Source organism: Palaemon carinicauda, chromosome 37 (assembly GCF_036898095.1).
Source record: "Palaemon carinicauda isolate YSFRI2023 chromosome 37, ASM3689809v2, whole genome shotgun sequence".
NCBI lineage: Eukaryota > Metazoa > Arthropoda > Malacostraca > Decapoda > Palaemonidae > Palaemon > Palaemon carinicauda.
In genome coordinates, this window is record NC_090761.1 from 44960225 (window position 1) to 44980485 (window position 20261).

The 20261-nt window shown below is 41.9% G+C and overlaps 2 protein-coding genes across 2 annotated transcripts in view; one reads left to right on the forward strand and one right to left on the reverse strand.

Moving 5' to 3' along the window:
• The window catches only part of klar (klarsicht), a 715886-nt gene extending 711870 nt beyond the window's left edge, over positions 1–4016 (forward strand). Inside the window, exon 26 of the mRNA XM_068361101.1 lies at positions 301–4016. Within this exon, the coding sequence (XP_068217202.1) occupies positions 301–565 (265 nt within the window). The 3' untranslated portion in view covers positions 566–4016. The remainder of the gene's footprint in view (positions 1–300) is intronic.
• Positions 4017–13450: 9434 nt separating this feature from the next.
• Positions 13451–14221, reverse strand: LOC137629293 (uncharacterized). The gene has a single exon (XM_068360553.1). It carries the CDS (start codon positions 14219–14221, stop codon positions 13451–13453), a length of 771 nt encoding a protein of 256 aa, XP_068216654.1.
• Between the last annotated feature and the right edge of the window lie 6040 nt (positions 14222–20261).

The following is a 20261-nucleotide window of genomic DNA, read 5'->3' on the forward strand; positions in this document are numbered from 1 at the left end:
TACCCAACAAGAAAAAAGGGAAATAATTTTAATTCAAGAGTGTTTCATAGGTATTGCCAGCTGTAATTTACTACCCAACAAGAAGAAAGGGAAATAATTTTAATTCAGGAGTGTTTTATAGGTATTGCCTGCTGTAAAGCATGATTGAATTATATTGATAACAGTTGTGATTATTATAGGATAGGAATAATAATTTAAGTGTTTCATTCAAGGTAGGAAAAATAAATTATTTAATTGTAAAAGATTGGAATGTTTGCTCTTTGAATTTTACTTTTCAACTTTATTTCACTCTTTTTGCAGAAGAAGAAGTTGGGTGAAAGATTCCAAAGTAAGTCGTATGGGTAGAGGTGACAGGCGTGTGAGCAGTCGAGATTCAAATCGTGGATATGGCAGGCGGGGATGGGTGTGGCGTGTAGTGAGAGCAGCTTTGCCTTTCCAAGCGGCATTATTATTGTTATTCTGTGTTGCTTGTCTCTTGGAACCCAATTGCTGTGACACCCATAATAGTCTTACCATGACGCTAACCCCCCAGTTACGTTATGTTCATGGGCCACCACCTGTTTGAAGTTTTAACATCCACATTATTGTGTATATATATACTGTATAGTCAGGCCATATGTACAGAACCACTGAACTGGTGTACATAGTGGGCAAAAAGCACACAGCTTGGATGTTTTTTAGTTCCATAATGACCTTATTTGTTGTAAAGAAGTCTTTGGTTCTACTGAACTGTCCATTGAAGGGCTGTGTGTGATTGGGTGTAATTACCAAGGGATATTGGGTCCGGTGTAGGTGACCTGGTTTCCTTCTCAGAATTGATTCCAATGATAAAAAAATTACTGGTACTTGGTCATACCCTACACCACTGCCTCATCCCTACTCTATCAGGTTTCTTATTTTTGTAACTAAAATGGTACTGATGTATGAAAGTAACAGCTTGATGTAAAGAGTTAGGTAGGTGTGATATATTGTGTGATAAAGAATTAATAAACCCAAATAAAATGGGCTGTAAATTTCATTAAATGCAGTGTGAATACTTTAAATATACCAATAATGAACGTATTATTGACAAGTGTGAAATAGCCTTTGTTGCTAGGAATATGACAATATATTGGACAGTACAGTATGTCACTCAAAAGAAGAGATGATGAAGGCTGGACAATATGTCATTTAAGGAAGAGATGATGAACACTGGACAGTATGTCTCTCAAGAAAGAGATGGTGAATAATACAACAAATGAAAGTTTATGTAATCATCTCTTGACACCCTGATAAGACAAATGGAAGAACCCTGAAGGGGTTTCTTTAACTGAACATCCATGAAAAGGTTCTATGAAAAATGAAGTTTTTCAGATTTGTGAACCGAAGAACTCCAGGCTGGCTTTTATGATGATAAAAAGCTGATAAGACTGGCTGAAAACTAAATTTTGTGCTGGTTATTATAGCTTGTTCAACAGGCCAGTTTGGATGGTAGTCGAATATCATTTGCTGTGAAAGCCTAGCAGGGCAGAGGTTGTCAACACTGCCTCTATAGCTTTTACATAACTGCTAAATCTTGATGAGCTTTGCAGTAATTAATGCAAACATGGTAACCAACAATTTCTATCCCCAATGATAACTATGTTACCCAGGTGAAATCAGAGTAGCTCCCAATTATAGAAACAGCAATATAAGATCACTTCTATAAGGAGTTTGGATTTAGATGGAAGTAATAGAGGTTTAAGCAGTTGCACAAGCTATAAAAAAGCAATAGCTTCAGCTACATAAAAACATGATAAACCTCCATGCATGGTAGTGTCATATCCCCAATGTGACCTAAAAAAAAAAAAAAGTTAATGAAATAAGGCATGTAACACCTTAGTGTAGGCTTGACTATTCAGCTCCAGCTTTCATAACCAGTTAAAAGGGGGCGGGATTTTTCATGGATGTAGGAAACAAGCGTAAAGAAAAAAAATTAATCTAGAAAAGGTGCAAGTGTTAAGGTAAAAAGGAGAAAAACGCCTGTGGTCAACATGGAAAAATCCCGTCTTGTCTTGATACAATGTAGTCTTTAAGTTCACTGCCTAAGGAGTAACAGGGGAAAATCACCAGAACATACTGCAGTATGAATTCCAACAATACAATTCACGTATAAATGATACATATATGAAAAATTAAAAATAACTTCCTAACTAAATGAAAAAGATTTGTCATTTTCCCTGTTCCTCTAAGACTTTTAAATGTAGTTTATTGAGGGTGATGAAGTATTAATGGTGGAGTGTATGTGTAACGAGACATGTTCGGTTCACTTTGAATTTACTTGTCACCAATATTTTTTTTTTTGCATTTCTGGTTATTCTATGGCGAACATTACGACGCCTTGATTCACACTGGTTCTTTTTCTTGGTTCATACTTTTTGAAGACTAGGAATTCTTTATTTTTCTTATGGTGCTAATTAAGAAATTTTTTAATGATTTATTACAGAAATGTTTACGTAGTAATGTATGCCAAAGGCTTTTTCTATACAAATCTCGAGAAACTTTAAACGATTTTATAGGTTTTATGATTTAATATGCTAAATACTTTATATTTATTTTATATGAAAGTTAAAGGTTGATTGAATGGGTAAATCTGTATTAATTTCTAATTGATCATCAAAAAAAGAAAGTATGGGTGGTTGTAGTACCTTAGTAGTTTAAGTATCAGGAGAAAGAAACTTTTGTTTGTGTAATTTACAAATATTTTTTAATTGTTATGATTGGCTTTTGAATAATCTTTGTTTACTGATAAAGATTGCTCTTAAACTTGTTTCACTTGAAGCAAATATTTAATTATGCCATAAGCCTCAGTTATGAGTTTGCAAAACTGAACTTTTGGTAATATCAATTTATTCTTATCAATATTTGTGTAATTGCCGGACCTAGCCATTGGGAAGATTTTCTTTTTGTTTTGTTAATGGGCACCTGTGCTTAAGTTTTGTTAGTTGTTTTGAGTGTAGTCTTTAAAGTTTTGTCAGTTTCCAATCCCAGGAATTTGATGTAGCATAGTAAGGTTATGGTCCGGTAATAGTCAGTAGATTTAGAGATACTAGTTATTCTGATTTTTTGCTGCTGTAAGTCTTCATTTATGTAAGGGCCAACTTGTCGTCACGGTTGTAATATTAGCCAGGGGAGGACATTCTGGAGCTTCTTGGTTTCATTGCAAAATTTTGTTCCTTCATCCTAGCAATGAGTTATTTTTATTTTTTAACTTAAGCTTTATTTAGGAATCTACCCTTGTGAAAATCTATATTGACTTTCTCATCTGTAATCCTATTGATCAATTTTGTTTCTTTATTATTTAACAAAACCCCTTCATTAAAACGTTGTTAATAATCTACCCATGTGAAATCTTGTATCGACATTTCCTTCTCTAATTCTATTAATAAAATTCCCTTTTTAAACAAACCCCTTAGCTAAAACTTTATTTAGAAATCTACACCTGTCAAATCCTGTATTGACTTTTTCTTCTCTAATCCTATAGATCAATATTTTTTTTTTAATAGCAAACCCTAGACTAAAACTTTCATAATGCTGTATAGACATTTTTTATAATCTTATTGATTAGTGCAATTAATTCCCAGGGTCTCCATGAAGTCTTCTCAACGGTTTACAGTACAAAAACCACATTATATATTTAAGTGCCTTAGTCTCATTGTCTAGTAGCTATTTAGTAACGACAGGTTTGACCCTACTTTGAAGATTCTGCTGCTATGAATGTGTGCTATATGAAGTTGTCACTGTGCAAGTCCTTTATGAGGCTAGTTTCATTCGGTTACAAGCCAGATAGAAGGCTTGCAGGTGCCAGACTTGGTTCAAAGTGCTCCGTTGATTGTTAAGTCTGTTATAATCAGCTTTAGCCTTTATTTTTTATTTACAGTACTTCACTGAGATTTTTGTGTCCCATTTCATGAACTTACGCAAATATTCTATGAAAGATAAACAATTGTTTTCTTTCTCCTGTATTCTAAAGTAATAAACTCTAAATAAAATACGTACTTTGATTTTATTTTTCCTAATATTAAATACAGTGGTTATTCCAAACTAAGAAGGAAGAGTATGGAAGTTATGGAATAAATCATAAAACAAAATTTCTCATAAATCTGAGCTCAGCTAATTATGTACATCATCTCTGACCACTATGATTGTAGATATTGGCATTCCTGACATTTACAATAAGAAAATGCTTTAATGTGAAAGCAGTCGCCAAACAAAAACCGTTGGATTCTTTTAACTTTTACCCTGTCCTCACTACTCTGTTAATAAACCATACTTATTCATTTATAGATTTATTAATTTTTTCAAACTTCTAAAGACACTTGTCACAAGAAAGAAAAAAAATTTAAAAGATTATATTTGCTCAAGCCCTTATATTCCAAGTGATGTATACATTATTTCACATATTAAATTTTGTTGTATAAAATTAGTATATAGTATGTTTAAAGGTGCTAAAATGACATCCTTTGGTGTTTTCTGATGTCCCCACCATTTACTAAAAAATTATTTTGGTTAAGTATATCGTGAGCTCATTGTTAACTACAAAATATAATAATTTATATTAATACCAAGTTGCCTTAAAAACAGTGATCAAAATAGAAAAAAATTTATAACCGCATTCACAAGACGTGGAAACCTCAAAACCCATGCAAAAATATTAAGTTCATTTCACAGCTACAGTATTATTAAGGGACCTCTGGTAGTGGTCTCACTCGCCCCAGTTTTAATACAGACACCCTTTAGGGGTGAGCGAGCTGGATATATTCCTGGCATTCCATGCAACTTTTTTCTCTGGTATATTTAGCAGTATTTATACCTTTGAAATGGTGCTTTAAGGAGCATTTCACAGAGCGACACAGGTTGAGCCCATAAATTATTATTATTATTATTATTATTATTATTATTATTATTATTATTAGCTAAGCTGTAACCCTAGTTGGAAAAGCAGGATGTTATAAGCCAAAGAAATCCAACAGAAAATAGCCTAGGGAGAAAAGGAATTAAAGAAATAAACTTCAAGAGAAGTAATAAGCAACTAAAATTAAATATTTTACAAACATTAAAAACATACAAGTAGATCTTTCATATATGAACTAAAAAAAAAAGAAAGAAAAAAAAAACGAGAAGAAATAAAATTGAATAGTGTACCCTCAAACAAGAGAACTTTACACCAAGTCAGTGGCAGACTATGGTACAGAGGCTATGACACTACTCAAGAATAGAGAACAATGGTTTGATTTATGAGTGTCATAGAAGAGCTGCTTACCATAACTAAAGAGTCTTCTACTCTTACCAAGAGGAAAGTAACCACTCAGTGTTGTCAGGTGTATGAGGACAAAGAATGTGGAAGTAATAAGCAAAATTATTCTGTAGAGATGTAGGCAAAGGAAAAATGAGCCATAACGAGAGGGGGGTCCAATATAGTACTGTCTGGCCAGTCAAAAGACACAATAACTCCAGCCGTAGTATCTCAACGGTAGCTGGTACCTTGACGGCCAACCTACTACTACTTGAAACACTTGGCTACATGTTATCAGCACAAAGCTCCTTTGACAATTATAGTACTGTAGAGTATTTCGCTCCACTGGGCTTCATGTATGTTCAGATCCCTTTATTCTGAATCCATGATATCTAATGTCTTGATTCCTATTTTTGTTTGAAGGGAAAATACCATAAATTTTATACAATTTGCATTTTTCCTAGCTATACAAACCTGAATCATTTATACGGGGTTACTACTAATCATGTTTTCTAAGACCAGGAATCAAAATTTTAATTAATTGTGTTATGCTTCATGCTGGGTAAATGCAGTGCATGTACAAGGATCAAGCAGGATCCTTGTTGGGCAGGACCTTTGGTAAATGACTTGGGTTTGTATAGCTAGGAAAAATACAATCATACAAATTATATCAAATTTGTAGTTTATTCCTATGGATACAAACTTCCGAGTCATTAACAAGGGAGTCTTCCTTAGGAGGGAGGAAGAGTCAGTCAAGCTAAGAGGTCAACCCTTCCTCTCTGGAAGATATAAATAATAGCAAGATATCAATGTGAATCATGGAGTATAGTGTAGCCGCCTCATAAAGAGGCAAGTCCAAACTTCCGATTTTTGAAGGTTAAAACCTTCTCTCATACAGTTACTAATAATAATAGTTATCTAAGAGAACTACTAGGGAATGGAGTAGCCAGCTCATGACGAGTCAAGGCTGTTCGTTCAGTTCCCAACAGAGGTGAAGTAGTATGAACATTAAGTGTTACAAAATAAAAAGGGGCCTTTTTTTTTTTTTGTATATCAATAAATACTAAAGAAATTGAGATAAACTTACTTGCATTGGGGTGAAAACCCCAGGGCAAGCTTTAAGTCCAATCAATATCATTATGCTCCTCAGCAATCTTTTTAGCCAAGAATGGAGTAATGAGGGCTAGGGCTGGAACAGCCACTTGTCCTGTAAGAGCTGCCAGTTAGGTCGTAGGTGTTCTGTTACCAAAGTCCTCATTAAGAGGATGTCCAATGGCTTGAATGGGCCATCTTTAAGGTAAATGTTAGACAGGTTTTCTTTTTCTCCACCAGCTTGGGGACTTGTGTGGTTTTGCGGAACGCTGAGGTCGAGGCAAACCAATGTGCTCGAGGGGGGGGTTCGTAGCAACGCTTCCCCTAAGGATGTATAGCTTCTTATAACAGTTTCTCTCAATCAGTAAGAGATGGTGTTTCTGAGCATATTCTTTTGGAGTGGCTAAAATTCACAAACAAAGTGGTTTTAGAGACTGATAATATCGAGTGGTTTTGCAGAACGGTAAGGTTACAGCAATCCCACATAAATCATGTGCTTGAGGGGGGTCCCTAGTGATGCTTCCCTTGAGGATGTATAGGCTCTTAAGATATTTTCTCACTATCAAAAAGAGACAGTGCTCTTGAACACAGTACATTCTATCGGAGCGTAAAAGCTCGCGAACAACATGGTTTTGGTGACTATTACAGTATAATCGAGTGGCTTTGCAAAACGCTAAGGTTGCAGCAAGCCCATCTAGATTATATGCTCAAGGGGGGATCCCTAGCAATGCTTCTCCTGAGGAAGCATAGGTTCTTCTGATATTATTTATTACTTGGAGAAAGAAAGTGTGAGAGTAAGCCGCTAGGTTGTAACTGAGAGGCGATATAAATGTAACTGACTCTTTTTCAAAAGATAGCGAGGTTATATACAACAGGTTCACGACAAGGTCACAAAAATTCAAACAAAATAATTCTGAAGATGATCCTGACGAGCCTGAAGCCAGTATTAGCTCTGCCACGAGTGATTCGCCTCCTCGAAGACGAGGCTTTACAGCCAGCAAAGGCTGGTTCGATAAATTTCAAAAGAGATACAGCCTCAAAAGCGTGCTTTCGTACGGTGAGGCTGCCTCTGCCAACACCGATGCTCCCCATTGTTACGCGGAGAATGAGTTTCCTAAGCTCATCAGTGATGGCAGCTACCTCCCTGAGCAAGTTTTTAACATTAACGAGACAGAACTCTTTTTGGAGAGGATGCCTTCTCGTATATTACTCTTCAAGGATAACGTGAAGAGGCCAGGCTTTAATGCCCACAAGGACGATGTCACTCTCATCATATGTGGAAATGCTGCTGGCTTTATGCTCAAGCCAGGCTTTATTTATAAGGCCAACAAAAAGAAGGCTCTACTCCCCGTGTATTGGATGCATAACTCTAAGGCCTGAATAACGAAAGCCCTGACCCTCGAATGGCTCCTCCATTGCTTCATTCCCAGTTCAGAAGGGCCTCCCTTTTCAGGTCCTTCTCTTGATGGACTGTGCAGGAGGCCATGCAACAGAACTGCAATATGATGGGGTTCAGATCAAGTTTCTGGCCCCTAACACCATATCTTTAATTCAGTCGATGGACAAGTTATCATTCGTGCCTTTAAGGCACTCTACACTCGTTCCACGATGGAGGGCCTATCTCGGCAGTTGACGACGATGAAGGCTTCACCTTGAAAAAGTACTGGCGTAACTACGACATTGCTTCATGCTTGACTAATATCCAGCAAGCACTGAAGGACATGAAAACTGAGGCCATAAATTCTTGCTGGAAGAAATTATGGTCTAACATGGTGCATGTCTATAAAGGCTTCACTCCTGACGAAGTTCATCATTCGGCAGCAGAGAAGGTGATGAGGCTGGCTCGTATCATCAGGGAAGATGAATTCGTTGACATGACGGAAGACGACATCAATGGCCTTATCGATGCCCACTCAGGCTCAATGATAGATGAAGACCTCTTTGAGATGACGAAGTCTGCAAGTGAAGAGGAAAGCGAAGATGAGCAAGAAGAAGAAATGGAAGAGCGTGGCCCTACCCTGGAGAACCTGCAACAATTGTGCAACATGGCAGGAAATGCAACGATTTGCACAAGACATCGACGATAATATGGTTCAAGCTATCAAGTTTAGCAACTTTGTTGACGGGGTTATGTCCTTGTACAACGGCATTTTGCAGCAAAAGAAAAAACAACAGTAACTACCCATCACCATGTTCTTCTCCAATATAAAAACCACAGCTACACCAGCAGCACCTCCGGTAGAAGAACCTCTAAGTGAACCTGAAGCCTCTATGAGTGGAGTGGGAGCCTCTGCTCTGCCACCACCAGCCTCTTTACCTCTCTCAGAAGTAAATGTTGATGATCCAGTGCCAATATCTAATGATGAGGCGCTTCCCGAACTGATTTAAAGGCCTCATTATACCTATGCAGTAACATCATCATCATCATCATCATCATCACATTCACTGAACTACACAGGTCTGTTATCGTCGTCATTGTCATCGTCATTATCATCGTCGTCATCAATTGGTGAGTATACGTATCGTAAGAGAGAGAGAGAGAGAGAGAGAGAGAGAGAGAGAGAGAGAGAGAGAGAGAGAGAGAGAGAGAGAGAGAGAGAGAGAGAGAGAGAGTGTATAATATTAAGGTTTTATGATTAAATACTGTAGATTTAAGTAAAATTTATATATCAAGTATAAAAATGATATTTTCATAATAAAATAAATTTTTGAACATACTTACCCGCTGGTTATATAACAATGGCTAGCGTTCCCGACGCCTCGGCAGAACTAATTCAAAACTCGCGGGTAACGCAGGTATGTCAGGTGTACATTAGTGCCCTGGTGGACTACAGGTAGAACTACCCCCACTTCATCAGATTTTTCTTGCCTCTAGGTCTCTAGAGGGGAGGAGGGTGGGATTATAACTTATATAACCAGCGGGTATGTTCAAAAATTTATTTTATTATGAAAATATCATTTTTAAACATAAAACTTACCCGCTGGTTATATAAGAATGGCTGATTGACATCCTTGGTGGCGGGTCTGAGACAGCAATTTGATTGAAAATTCACTTAATAGTTACATATACTGTAACTAAAATAAGCGGTTCGTACCTGATAAGGAAAACAGACTGCAATGGTTCTCTGCCTTATTCTGTCTGCTATCCTTAAAAGATCCAGCGGTCCACCCAGGGGGCTGAAGATCTCTAGGAGCTGTCAAATGGTGCCATAACCTCTAACATGACAGGACCTCAACTAATACCCTTGTTCCGGGCGCTCTCAAGGAACAACATGACCACCTGACCAAATCAATAGATTGCGGAAGACTGTCGACCAGTCTACACATACAACCTTAAAGACAACAAAGTTCCAAGAGAAGGGAACGTAGTGGTAGATCCTTCACCTACTACCACATTCGCAGCAACGAATGGACCCAAAGTATAGCAATCCTCATAAAGAGTCTGCACATGTTTTAAATAATGAGATGCGAATACAGATTTACTTCTCCAAAAAGTCGCATCCATTATGCTTTGCAGAGAACGATTCTGTTTAAAAGTCACTGAAGTAGCCACTGCTCTTACTTCGTGAGCCTTCACCTTGAGCAGTCTAAGATCTGCCTCATTACACTGTGAATGAGCTTCTCTAATTAAAACCTTATAAAAAAGGAAAGCGCAATTTTCGACATAGGCTGCGAGGGCTTCTTGACTGCACACCAGAGCGCCTCCGAGTTGCCTCTCAAGCTCTTTGTTCTTTCTAAATATATCCTTAAAGCTCTAACGGGACAGAGCACTTTCTCTAACTCATCGCCCACTAAGACAAAGATTAATAATTTCAAAAGATTTTGGCCATGGCCGAGAAGGAAGTTCATTCTTGGCCAGAAAACCCTGCTGCAAAGAACATACAGTATTGCTTTTCCATTTCTAAATCCAATGTTCTTGCTGAAAGCATGAAGCTCGCTCACTCTCTTAGCCGTTGCCAAGCTCACCAAGAACAGGGCCTTCAGAGTCATATCTTTAAAAGTAGCCGAGTGCAGAGGCTCGAACCTGCCACTCATAAGAAATCTAAGTACCACATCCAAGTTCCAAGCTGGTGATACTTGATGACATCTCTTAGATGTTTCAAAAGACCTAAGTAGATCTTGTAAATCTTTATTGTTGGAGAGATACAGATTTCTATGTCTGAAAACTGTTGCCAAAATACTTCTGTATCCTTTAATCGTTGGGACCGAGAAGTTACGCTTATTCCTCAGATCTCAAAGGAAGTCGGCAATCTGTGCTATAGAGGTATTGGATGAAGAAACCGAGTTAGCTCTACACCATTCTCTGAAAACCTCCCACTTGGACTGATATACTCTAATGGTAGAGGTTCTCCTTGCTCTTGCAATAGCCTTGGCTGCCTCCTTCGAAAAGCCTCTAAATCTTGTGAGTCTTTCGATAGTCTGAAGGCAGTCAGACGTAGAGCTCGGAGGTTTTGGTGATTTCTTGCCAAATGGGGCTGTCTGAGAAGATCTGCTCTTAACGGGAGGCTTCTCGGCACGTCCACTAACCATTCCAGGATCTCCGGGAACCAGACCCTTGATGGCCAAAAGGGAGCGATTAGAGTCATCCTGGTCCCCTTGTGGGACACAAACTTTTGCACTACTTTGTATAGGATCTTGAAGGGTGGAAATGCGTAAACATCCATGTGTGTCCAATCCAGCAGAAACGCGTCTATGTGAGCTGCCTCGGGATCCGGTACCGGAGAGCAATACATTCCCAACCTTTTTGTTTTTGAGGTTGCAAAGAGACCTATGAGGGGGCGACCCCATAATCGCCACAGCTTCTTACAAACCTCCAGATGCAGCATCCATTCCGTGTACAGAACTTGGCCTCTCCTGCTGAGCCTGTCCGCCCTCACATTCTTGGCTCCTTGAATGAATCGAGTCAATAAAAGAATCCTCCTTTCCTTTGCCCAAAGGAGTAGAGATTTCACTAATTCGTACAGCAGCTTCGAGTGGGTCCCCCCCCTGCTTCGCTATGTACGCTAAGGCCGTGGTGCTGTCCGAATTGACCTGTACCACCTTGTCCAGGACCAGCCCCTCGAATCCTTTTAGGGCTAAGTGTACCGCTAATAGCTCCTTCTGATTGATATGAAGAGCCTTCTGATCTTTTGTCCAACACCCTGAGATCTCTCTTCTTCCCAATGTTGCTCCCCACTCCGAATTTGAGGCGTCTGAAAACAACACGAGGTCTGGGTTCCTCTGCTCCAACGAGAGGCCCTCGTTGAGTTTGTGAGCATTGTTCCACCACTGAAGATGTGATTTGATCGTATTCGTAACGGGAATGCTCTCCTTGTCGAGACTGTCTCCCCTTTTCCAATGAGCATTGAGGTGGAATTGAAGAGGGCGCAGATGCAATCTTCCCAGAGATACAAACTTCTCTAGGGACGAGAGGGTTCCCAGAAGACTCATCCATTCCCTTACCGTAGTGACTCTTTTCTCCATAAAGGCCTCCAGCCTTAGAAGGGCTGACAGAACTCTTGCAGGCGACGGAAAAGCCTGAAAATCTTGACTCCGAATCTCCATCCCCAAATAAAGAATCTTCTGGGTTGGAGTCAATTGTGACTTCTTTGAACTCACAAGAAGTCCCAATTCTTTAGTCAAATCCAGGGTCAACTGAAGGTCCTTCAAACAGCGCTCGACCGAGGGAGCTCTTATCAACCAATCGTCCAAGTACAGGGAGGCTCTGATACCCCTCGAGTGCAGCATGCTCGCCACATTCATCATTAGTTTTGTAAAAATCAGAGGAGCTATGCAGAGGCCAAAACATAAAGCTCGAAACTGGAAGACCTTTTCCTTGTATACGAACCTCAGATAACGTCTGCAGCTTGGATGTATTGGAACATAAAAATAAGCGTCCTGGAGGTCCAATGATACCATCCAGTCGCCTTTTCTCACTGCTGCCAGCACAGTCTTCTGAGTCTCCATAGTAAATTTCGAGTTCTGGACGTAGCGGTTGAGAGCGCTCACATCCAGAACCGGTCTCCATTCCCCTGAACTCTTGGGAACTAGGAACAAGCAGTTGTAAAACCCTGGAGACTCCAAATCCTGCATCCTTTCTATCGCCCTCTTCTCGAGTAGAAGCGACACTTGTAGATGCATGGCTTGCCTCTTCGGTCCTCTCCTGTACTTGGGCGAGAGATCCATCGGATCTGCGACTAAAGGAGGCTTTAATACAAACGGAATTTTGTATCCTTCCTTTAGAAGACGTACCGACCAAGGATCCGCTCCCTTCTTCTCCCAGGCCTGCCAGAAGTTGTTCAGCCTGGCTCCTACTGTTTGAAGGGGAGAGCCATCAGACCCTGCCCCGGCTGGACTTGGCTCCTCTTTTCCTTTGCTTCCTTGCCTCTGGCTTGAAAGTACTTCTCCCTGTACTTTTACCTCGAAAGGGCTGAGCAGAATGAGAATACGACGTCCCTTCTTTAGTTCTACGAGAAGAGAAGGACGTAGGCAAAACCTTACTGGCTGTTTTAGTAACCAAATCCTGAGTAGCCTTCTGAGTCAAGTTTGCAGCCACTTCCTTAACTAAATCCTGCGGAAATAGAGCCGAAGACATGGGCGCAAAAAGCAACTCCGATCTCTGACATGGAGTGACACCCGCAGAGAGGAAAGAACATAAAGTACTGTAGCTCTTTTCTTTATAACTCCTGCAGTAAACAAAGCAGCAAGCTCATTAGAACCATCCCTGGATAAGACTATTTGTGTCCGTGTCCTTCATCTCGGTCACTCTTCTGCTTAAGGCTCCCAGTGACCAGTTCAGTAAATTAAATACCTCAAATGCTCTAAACAATCCTTTCAAGAGGTGATCAAATTCCGACATTGACCACAACACTTTAGTCTTCCTCATGGCTATGCGACGAGAAGCATCCACCAGGTTTGAGAAGTCTCCCTGCGCAGGCGCCGGAGCTCCCAAACCTAAGACCTTTCCCGTCTCATACCAAACGTGCGATTTAGAAGCTAACTTAGCTGGTGGAAAAGCGAAGCATGTTTTGCCCATAGCTTTTCTTGTTTCCATCCATGTTCCCAATAATTTTAATGCTCTCTTAGAAGAGCGGGAAAGCACCATTCTAGTATAAAAAGAAGTCTTCACTGTCCTACCAAGGTAAACTCAGAAGGGGGAGATCGAGGAGTAACCGGTGCAAAGTTGTCTGGAAATAACTCCAAGAAGACTAACATTAACTTTTTGAAATCCACCGAATGTTGAGGTGGTTTCTCCTCCTCATCTTCCGAGATATCCTCCAAGTGTTCTTCATGAGAGAGAACCTCATCCTGATCTTCTAATACAGAGGTTGTGGCTACGTTTTGTCCTAAACGTTGAACCTCCTGTGCGGGCTCAACAGTGTCGACATGGGCGCGCTTGCATTGTTCCATATTAGTTTCCAACTGACAGTCACTCGACTTGCGTTTACTGTCACTATTGATTCTATAATGGGACGAGTCTGGCTGGCGCCGCTCTGCCGCCTCCTGACGTGCCACATTCACGCGATAATCGCGCTGCCGCTCCGAGGAGCCCTGGCGCGCCGCGCTCACGCGCTGCCGCTCTGTCCACGACTGTTGTAGGTCGTTGCGCTGGCGCTCTGTCCACGACTGTTGTAGGTCTTCGCGCTGGCGCTGTTGGCCTTCATCAATTAACTCCTGAGATTCGCCGCGCTGCCGCTCCGGCTCCGCTTGCGCGTCGCGCCTGATTCCATCCTGCCGCTTTGCGGCTCGCTCCGCCACTTGGCGAACGTTATCACGCTTGACTTGAATATCGGCTGAATACTCCTTCGATATTTGTTGAGAAACAGCGCTCTGCCGAGACAAATCTACTCCAACCTTCCGCTGAACAGTGGACTTGGGAGACCGCCTGTGCGACATCACATCAGTCCCAGAGACAACAGGCCGCCTGTGCGACAACGGGTCTACCACCGAAGACTGAAGCCCAGCCTCACTGCCAACGACCGGTCGATAGGACTGCATCATCGACGAGTTGTTGTTGTTTCATGTTTAACAACATATTCCACTTTGGATCGTTCTGAGGAGATAATTGTACAGCCTTTTCTATAGCGAATTCGTCTTCTTCATCGCTCTCCACATCTTTATTCCTTTCGGGAGACGAATCCCAGTCCGAAGGAAGAGGAGGAGCATGAAATGTTACACACGAACCAGAAATTAACTCCGCATCCGAATCCATTACTCTATCCCCCTCAGAAACCACATTCGAGCGCTTCGCAGGCGAACACTCGTCAAGGGACCGAAAACGTTCAGGTGTTTCCCAATGACTACAACCCGGCTGTTGCGGGGAGGAAACGTACGGCTGTTCCACTGACTGAACTTTCCTCTTAATCGGACTAGATTCCTTACGCCTCCTATCATCACGTGACTCCTCATCTGAAGAGGGAGACAAAGCACTAACCTCACTTTTTCTATGGTGAGGGTGAGCGCCCTGAGCTACGCCCTCAGGATCACTCGAGGGAACGTCTACGCGACTGATAGAGCCTCTCGTTCCTTTTCGCCCTTCGACATAACTTGTCCCCTTCCGGGAGCTTGACAGCGGTCTTAGGCTAGGCGAACGACAGGATCGCGCAGGCGCGCCCTCCACTACACTAAACACATTTGTCGGACTTTTAACACTTGAACGATCACTAGTCCGACCACTTTTAAGAAAATTAATTTCTGACATCATTTGTTTTTTGTCCGCTGCTAAAGATTCAACCCTCACACCGAGAGCTTGAATTGCGGATAACATATCCCTCATCGTAGGCTCTTTCGGCTCTTGATCTACCACTACGGGGGAGGTAAAATGATTAATTACATCAGACCTAGATAAATCCACAGAATGGGAAGAACTACGTCTAATCCTTTCTTTCCTAATTCTATCTTTCTCTAATTTCTGAGTATAACGCTTGTAAGCTACCCACTGACTTTCCGTAAACGAAGAACATTCTTCACACCGATCCCCATAAGCACACGATTTTCCTCTACATTTTACACAAATCATGTGCGGATCAACAGAACCTTTAGGAAGTCGAGTCTGACAACCTTTACTACACTTCCTATATAAAGGGGAGGGGTCGGCCATATTGAAAAGTGACAGAGAAAATTAAATAACAAAAGGTCAAAATAACTAAATAACCTCACAATAATAAAGATCTCAAGAATATTTGAAAAGGAAAAACTCCAAAGCGAAAGCCAAAACAAAAAGACAGAGTACATCACCAAATAAACCGTCCAATTGAATGTAAATAAGCGAGTAAATTTTCAACGTTCCGACCAGCACGACCGGCAGGAAAAATCTGATGAAGTGGGGGTAGTTCTACCTGTAGTCCACCAGGGCACTAGTGTACACCCAACATACCTGCGTTAGCCGCGAGTTTTGAATTAGTTCTGCCGAGGTGTCGGGAACGCTAGCCTTTCTTATATAACCAGCGGGTAAGTTTTATGTTTAAAAATACATAATTTAAACATTCTGGTACCCATACACACACAGACTGTATACGGAAATTCCTAGGGGTGCCAGTCCTACTTCGCGGATTTTCACCTACCGCGGGGTGGCCTGGAACTAATTATCAGCAATAGATGAAGGAATACTGTACATGTGAAAAGGGGTGCCATACTCTTGAGGGGCGTACTATAGGCAGGTCTTCTTGGAGGAGATACGCAAGTTTTAGGCAATCAATGGAGACCCAGTCTTTCCCATGAATGTTGATTAAGAAAGTCTTTGGATTGCAACAGATCATGAAGAAAAGGCCCGTGTAAAGGGGCTAACGCCCCAGTGGCTTGCTAGTGTCGTTGCACAGGAAAACGTGCGTTGCAGTGTGCAAATCTGTCAGTGTCTGTTGTTCAGCTGAGGGCTTGTAAGTCTGGAGTCAAGGAGTAAATTTTCCCACAACATGACGTAGGCGCTGGATATTGTCAGAGGAGGTTGCAGACGGAAAGAAATTCTACAGGGACGGCCAACGGGTCGCCATACACTATTTCAGCTGCCGAGATATCCAGGGCATCTTTAGGAGTGATTCTTAGTCCAAGGAGGACCCGGGGAAGCTGGGTAAACCAATTGGAGTCCTTGTAGCGGGACATCAAAGCTGCTTTGAGGGTGAGATGAAAACTTTCAACCATTCCATTGGCAGCAGGGTTGTAGGTGGTTGGCATGGGAGCAGGTATCCATGGTCATGGTCTACGGGTACCGACATGCAGAGGAGGGTGATGTTGGAGTCGTCGCTTGGCTTCTGCCAGATGTTGTAATCCAATCTCAGGTGAATGGCCACCAATGTATTTCTAGACAGGACAACAGCAATGGGGATTCATTTTCCCAGGGACGGGTTGAAGGGTGAAATTGTATTCAGCCACAGCGGAAAAATGTCGGGTTGACGTGCAGACCAGGCATCGGACTATCAAGTGAAGGCATGTATCAGAGGCATGAGATCCATATGAATGATGAAGGGCATATTTTCTAATAAGTGGCGAAACTGAGGGACAGCTGAATGCACTGCCAGCATTTCGTGGTCGAAGGTAGAGTAGCCATATTCCACTTTGGAGAGTTTTCTACTGAAGAAGGCCACTGTACTCCACCAATAGTGACGCCGCTGCCATCGGTGGAGAGTAGGAGAGGGACATGTGGCACGGAAAAAGGAAGAGCAGGAGCAGTTGATAGGGCATTCTTTACGTTGCAGGCCACTTCTTGAAGGGGACCCAACTTCAGGTCTTTTGGCTTGCCCATGAGGGAGGCATAGAGGGGGCTAGAGTGGCGGCGATGGCTGGCAGGAAATGGTGATAATAGTTGATCATGCCCAAGAATTCTTGCAGTGCTTTGATGGTCGAGGGCATGGGGAAGTTCTGAATGGCCGCTACCTTCTCAGGGAGGGGGTAGACTCCTTCAGGAGTGATGCGGTGCTCTAAGAACGATGCTTCGTTGGCACCAAAGGTATACTTGTCATCCCGGATTACAAGGCCATTCTGTTGTAGACAAGCAAGATGCGAAAGTGATGGAGGTGTTCCTCTTTGGAGGAGGAGAACACAAGTATGTCGTCCACGTAATATAAACAGAAGGGGAGGTCCCTTAAGATGCCATCCATGAGGTGTCGAAAAGTGGTCCCAGCATTACGAAGGCCGAAACAGGAGTAATTGAAGGGGTATGTACCGAAGGGGGTGGTGATGGTGGGAACTGAACACGGTTGTGCCAAGCAAAAGCACAGAAACGACATCCTACCCCTTAGTGACCCCTACCCCTCAATGAGTCCCTACCCCTTAGACTCTTACCCTTTAATGACCCCTGCCCCATCAATGACTCCCTACCCCCTAGAGAATCCTGCCTCTTAGTGACCTCTACCCCCTCAATGACTCACTCATTCTAGAGAATCCTACCCCTTAGTGACCCCCTACTCCCTCAATGACTACTAACCTCCAGATACTCCTACCCCTTTGTGACCCCTACCCACTCAATGAATCCCTACCCCTGGAGACTCCTAACCCCTAGTGACCCCTACCTCGTCAATGATTCCCTATCCAGTCTAGGGAGTAGGAAGTCATTGAAGGGAAAGGGGTCACTAAGGAGCAGGAGTCTCTACGAGGTAGGGAGTCCATAAGGGGGTAGAGGTCACTAAGGGGTAGGAGTCTCTAGGGGTGAGTAATTGACGGGGTAGGGGTCACTAATGGGCAGGAGTTATTGATGGGGTAAGGGTCACTAATGGCAAAGTGTCTCTTGGGGATAGAGAGTCATTGAGGGGGGTAGGGACCACTAAGAGGTAGGAGTCTCTAAGGGATAGGGAGTCATTGAGGGTTTAGGGGTTGCTAAGGGGTACGAGTCTCTAGGGGATAGGGAGTCATTGAGGGGGTAGGGGTTGGTAAGAGGTACAACCTTCTAGGGGATAGGTAGTCATTAGAGGCGCAAGTTCACTAAGGGGAAGGAGTCTCTATGGGGTAAGGAGTCATTGAGGGGTAGGGGTCACTAAGGTGATAGGAGTCTTTAGGGGATAGGAAATCATTGATGGGGTAGGGGCACTAAGGGATAGGAGTGTCTATGGGGGGTGAGTCATTGATGGGGTAGGGGTCACTGAGGGGCAGGATTCTCTAGGGGTAGGGTGTCATTGATGGGGTAGGGGTCATTAAGGGGTAAGAGTCTTTAAGGGGCAGGAAGTCATTGAGGGGGTAGAGGTCCCTAAGGGGTAGGGGTCTCTAGGGGATAGGGAGTCATTGAGAGGGTAGGAGTCACTAAGGGGAAGGAGTCTCTAGGGGTAGTGAGTCATTAAGGGGGTAGGAGTCATTAAGGGGCAGGAGTCTCTGGAGGGAAGGGAGTCATTGACGGGGTAGGTGTCACAAAAAGGTAAGTCTCTCTAGGGGATAGGGAGTCACTGAGGGGCTAAAGTAGTAGGTAGTAGGTTGGCCATGGCACCAGCCACTCGTTGAGGTACTACCGCTATAGAGGTATGGGGTCCTTTGACTGGCCAGACAGTACTACATTGGATAATTCTCCTTGGTTACAGCTCATTTTCCCTTTGCCTACACATACATCGAATAGTCTGGCCTATTCTTTACATACTCTGCTCTGTCCTCATACATATGACAACACTGAGATTATCAAACAATTCTTCTTCGCTCAATGGGTTAACTACTGCAATGTAATTGTTCAGTGGTTACTTTCCTCTTGGTGAGGGTAGAAGAATCTCTTTTAGCTATGGTAAGCAGCTTTTCTACGAGGACACTCCAAAATCAAACCATTGTTCTCTGGTCTTGGATAGTGCTATATCCTCTGCACCATGATCTTCCATTGTCTTGGGGTAGAGTTCACTTGCTTAAGGGTACACTCGAGAGCACTATTCTATCTTATTTCTCTTCCTCTTGTTTTTTTTTTCAAGTTTTTATAGCTTATGTATGAAATATTTATTCTAATGTTGTTACCGTTCCTAAAATATTTTGTATTGTTAATTACTTTTCTTGTAATTTCCTTATTTTCTTTCTTCACTGGGCTATTTTCCCTGTTGGAGCCCTCGGGCTTATAGCATTCTGCTTTTCCAACTAGGGCTGTTGCTTAGCAAATAATAATAATAATAATAATAATAATAATAATAATAATAATAATAATAATAATAATAATAATAATAATAATCAGTGTACCTTTATCGGTTAGTACCTGGTTAATATCGAGGTGGGGGCTTCGAGTGTGGATCTTATATTACTTCCCAGTGTGATATCTAACATGCCGATTATGCTATCTGGTTGATCATATCATTTATTACCGACTAAGCCAGCCTTCACAGTCAACTTTGCTAGCATTCTGCCGCCTTCTTATCAGATGCTGCGACATTTAATCCGTCAAGATAGACAAATAATGATCTCTTAAAACTAACTAAATATCACCTTCTAAATTTTCTCGTTTCTGCGCGCAAACACACACACATATATGTATACGTAAAAACCATTCCTTATCTAATTCATACTTTGGGATCGCAGATGAACCCTTTGAGAAAACATACACATTTTCTGCTCCATGCATCTGCATGCAAGATTCACCAGCATCTCACTGAATGCCCCAAAGGGCATTACATCATTCATCCTTTACCTATAAACTCACTCGATTTTTTTATAACCATGCCATTACTAACATTCCCTTTCAACATCCTCGCCCTCCGAATATTTCAAAACACTTTCCGCAGTTATGCAGTTTCTTCATAATCAAATATCAATATCCAATCAAACCCAAATACCAACCAGTTCACATACCAGTTGCGATTCCATTTTTTTTTTATGAAAAATCATCTACAGCTATTTTGCTACTTTAATTAATTAGTTGTTTAAGACTAATGTTTGCTTGATCTATGTTAGTTCCCGATTTATATACGATAGAGAGAGAGAGAGAGAGAGAGCGAGAGAGAGAGAGATCAAGTTTAAAAATCAGCACAATGCAATTGCAGAATTTACC

Bases quoted from the DNA above. Each gene is read 5' to 3' on its own strand.
- LOC137629293 (XM_068360553.1), bottom strand. From the start codon at position 14,221: ATGTCGCACAGGCGGTCTCCCAAGTCCACTGTTCAGCGGAAGGTTGGA.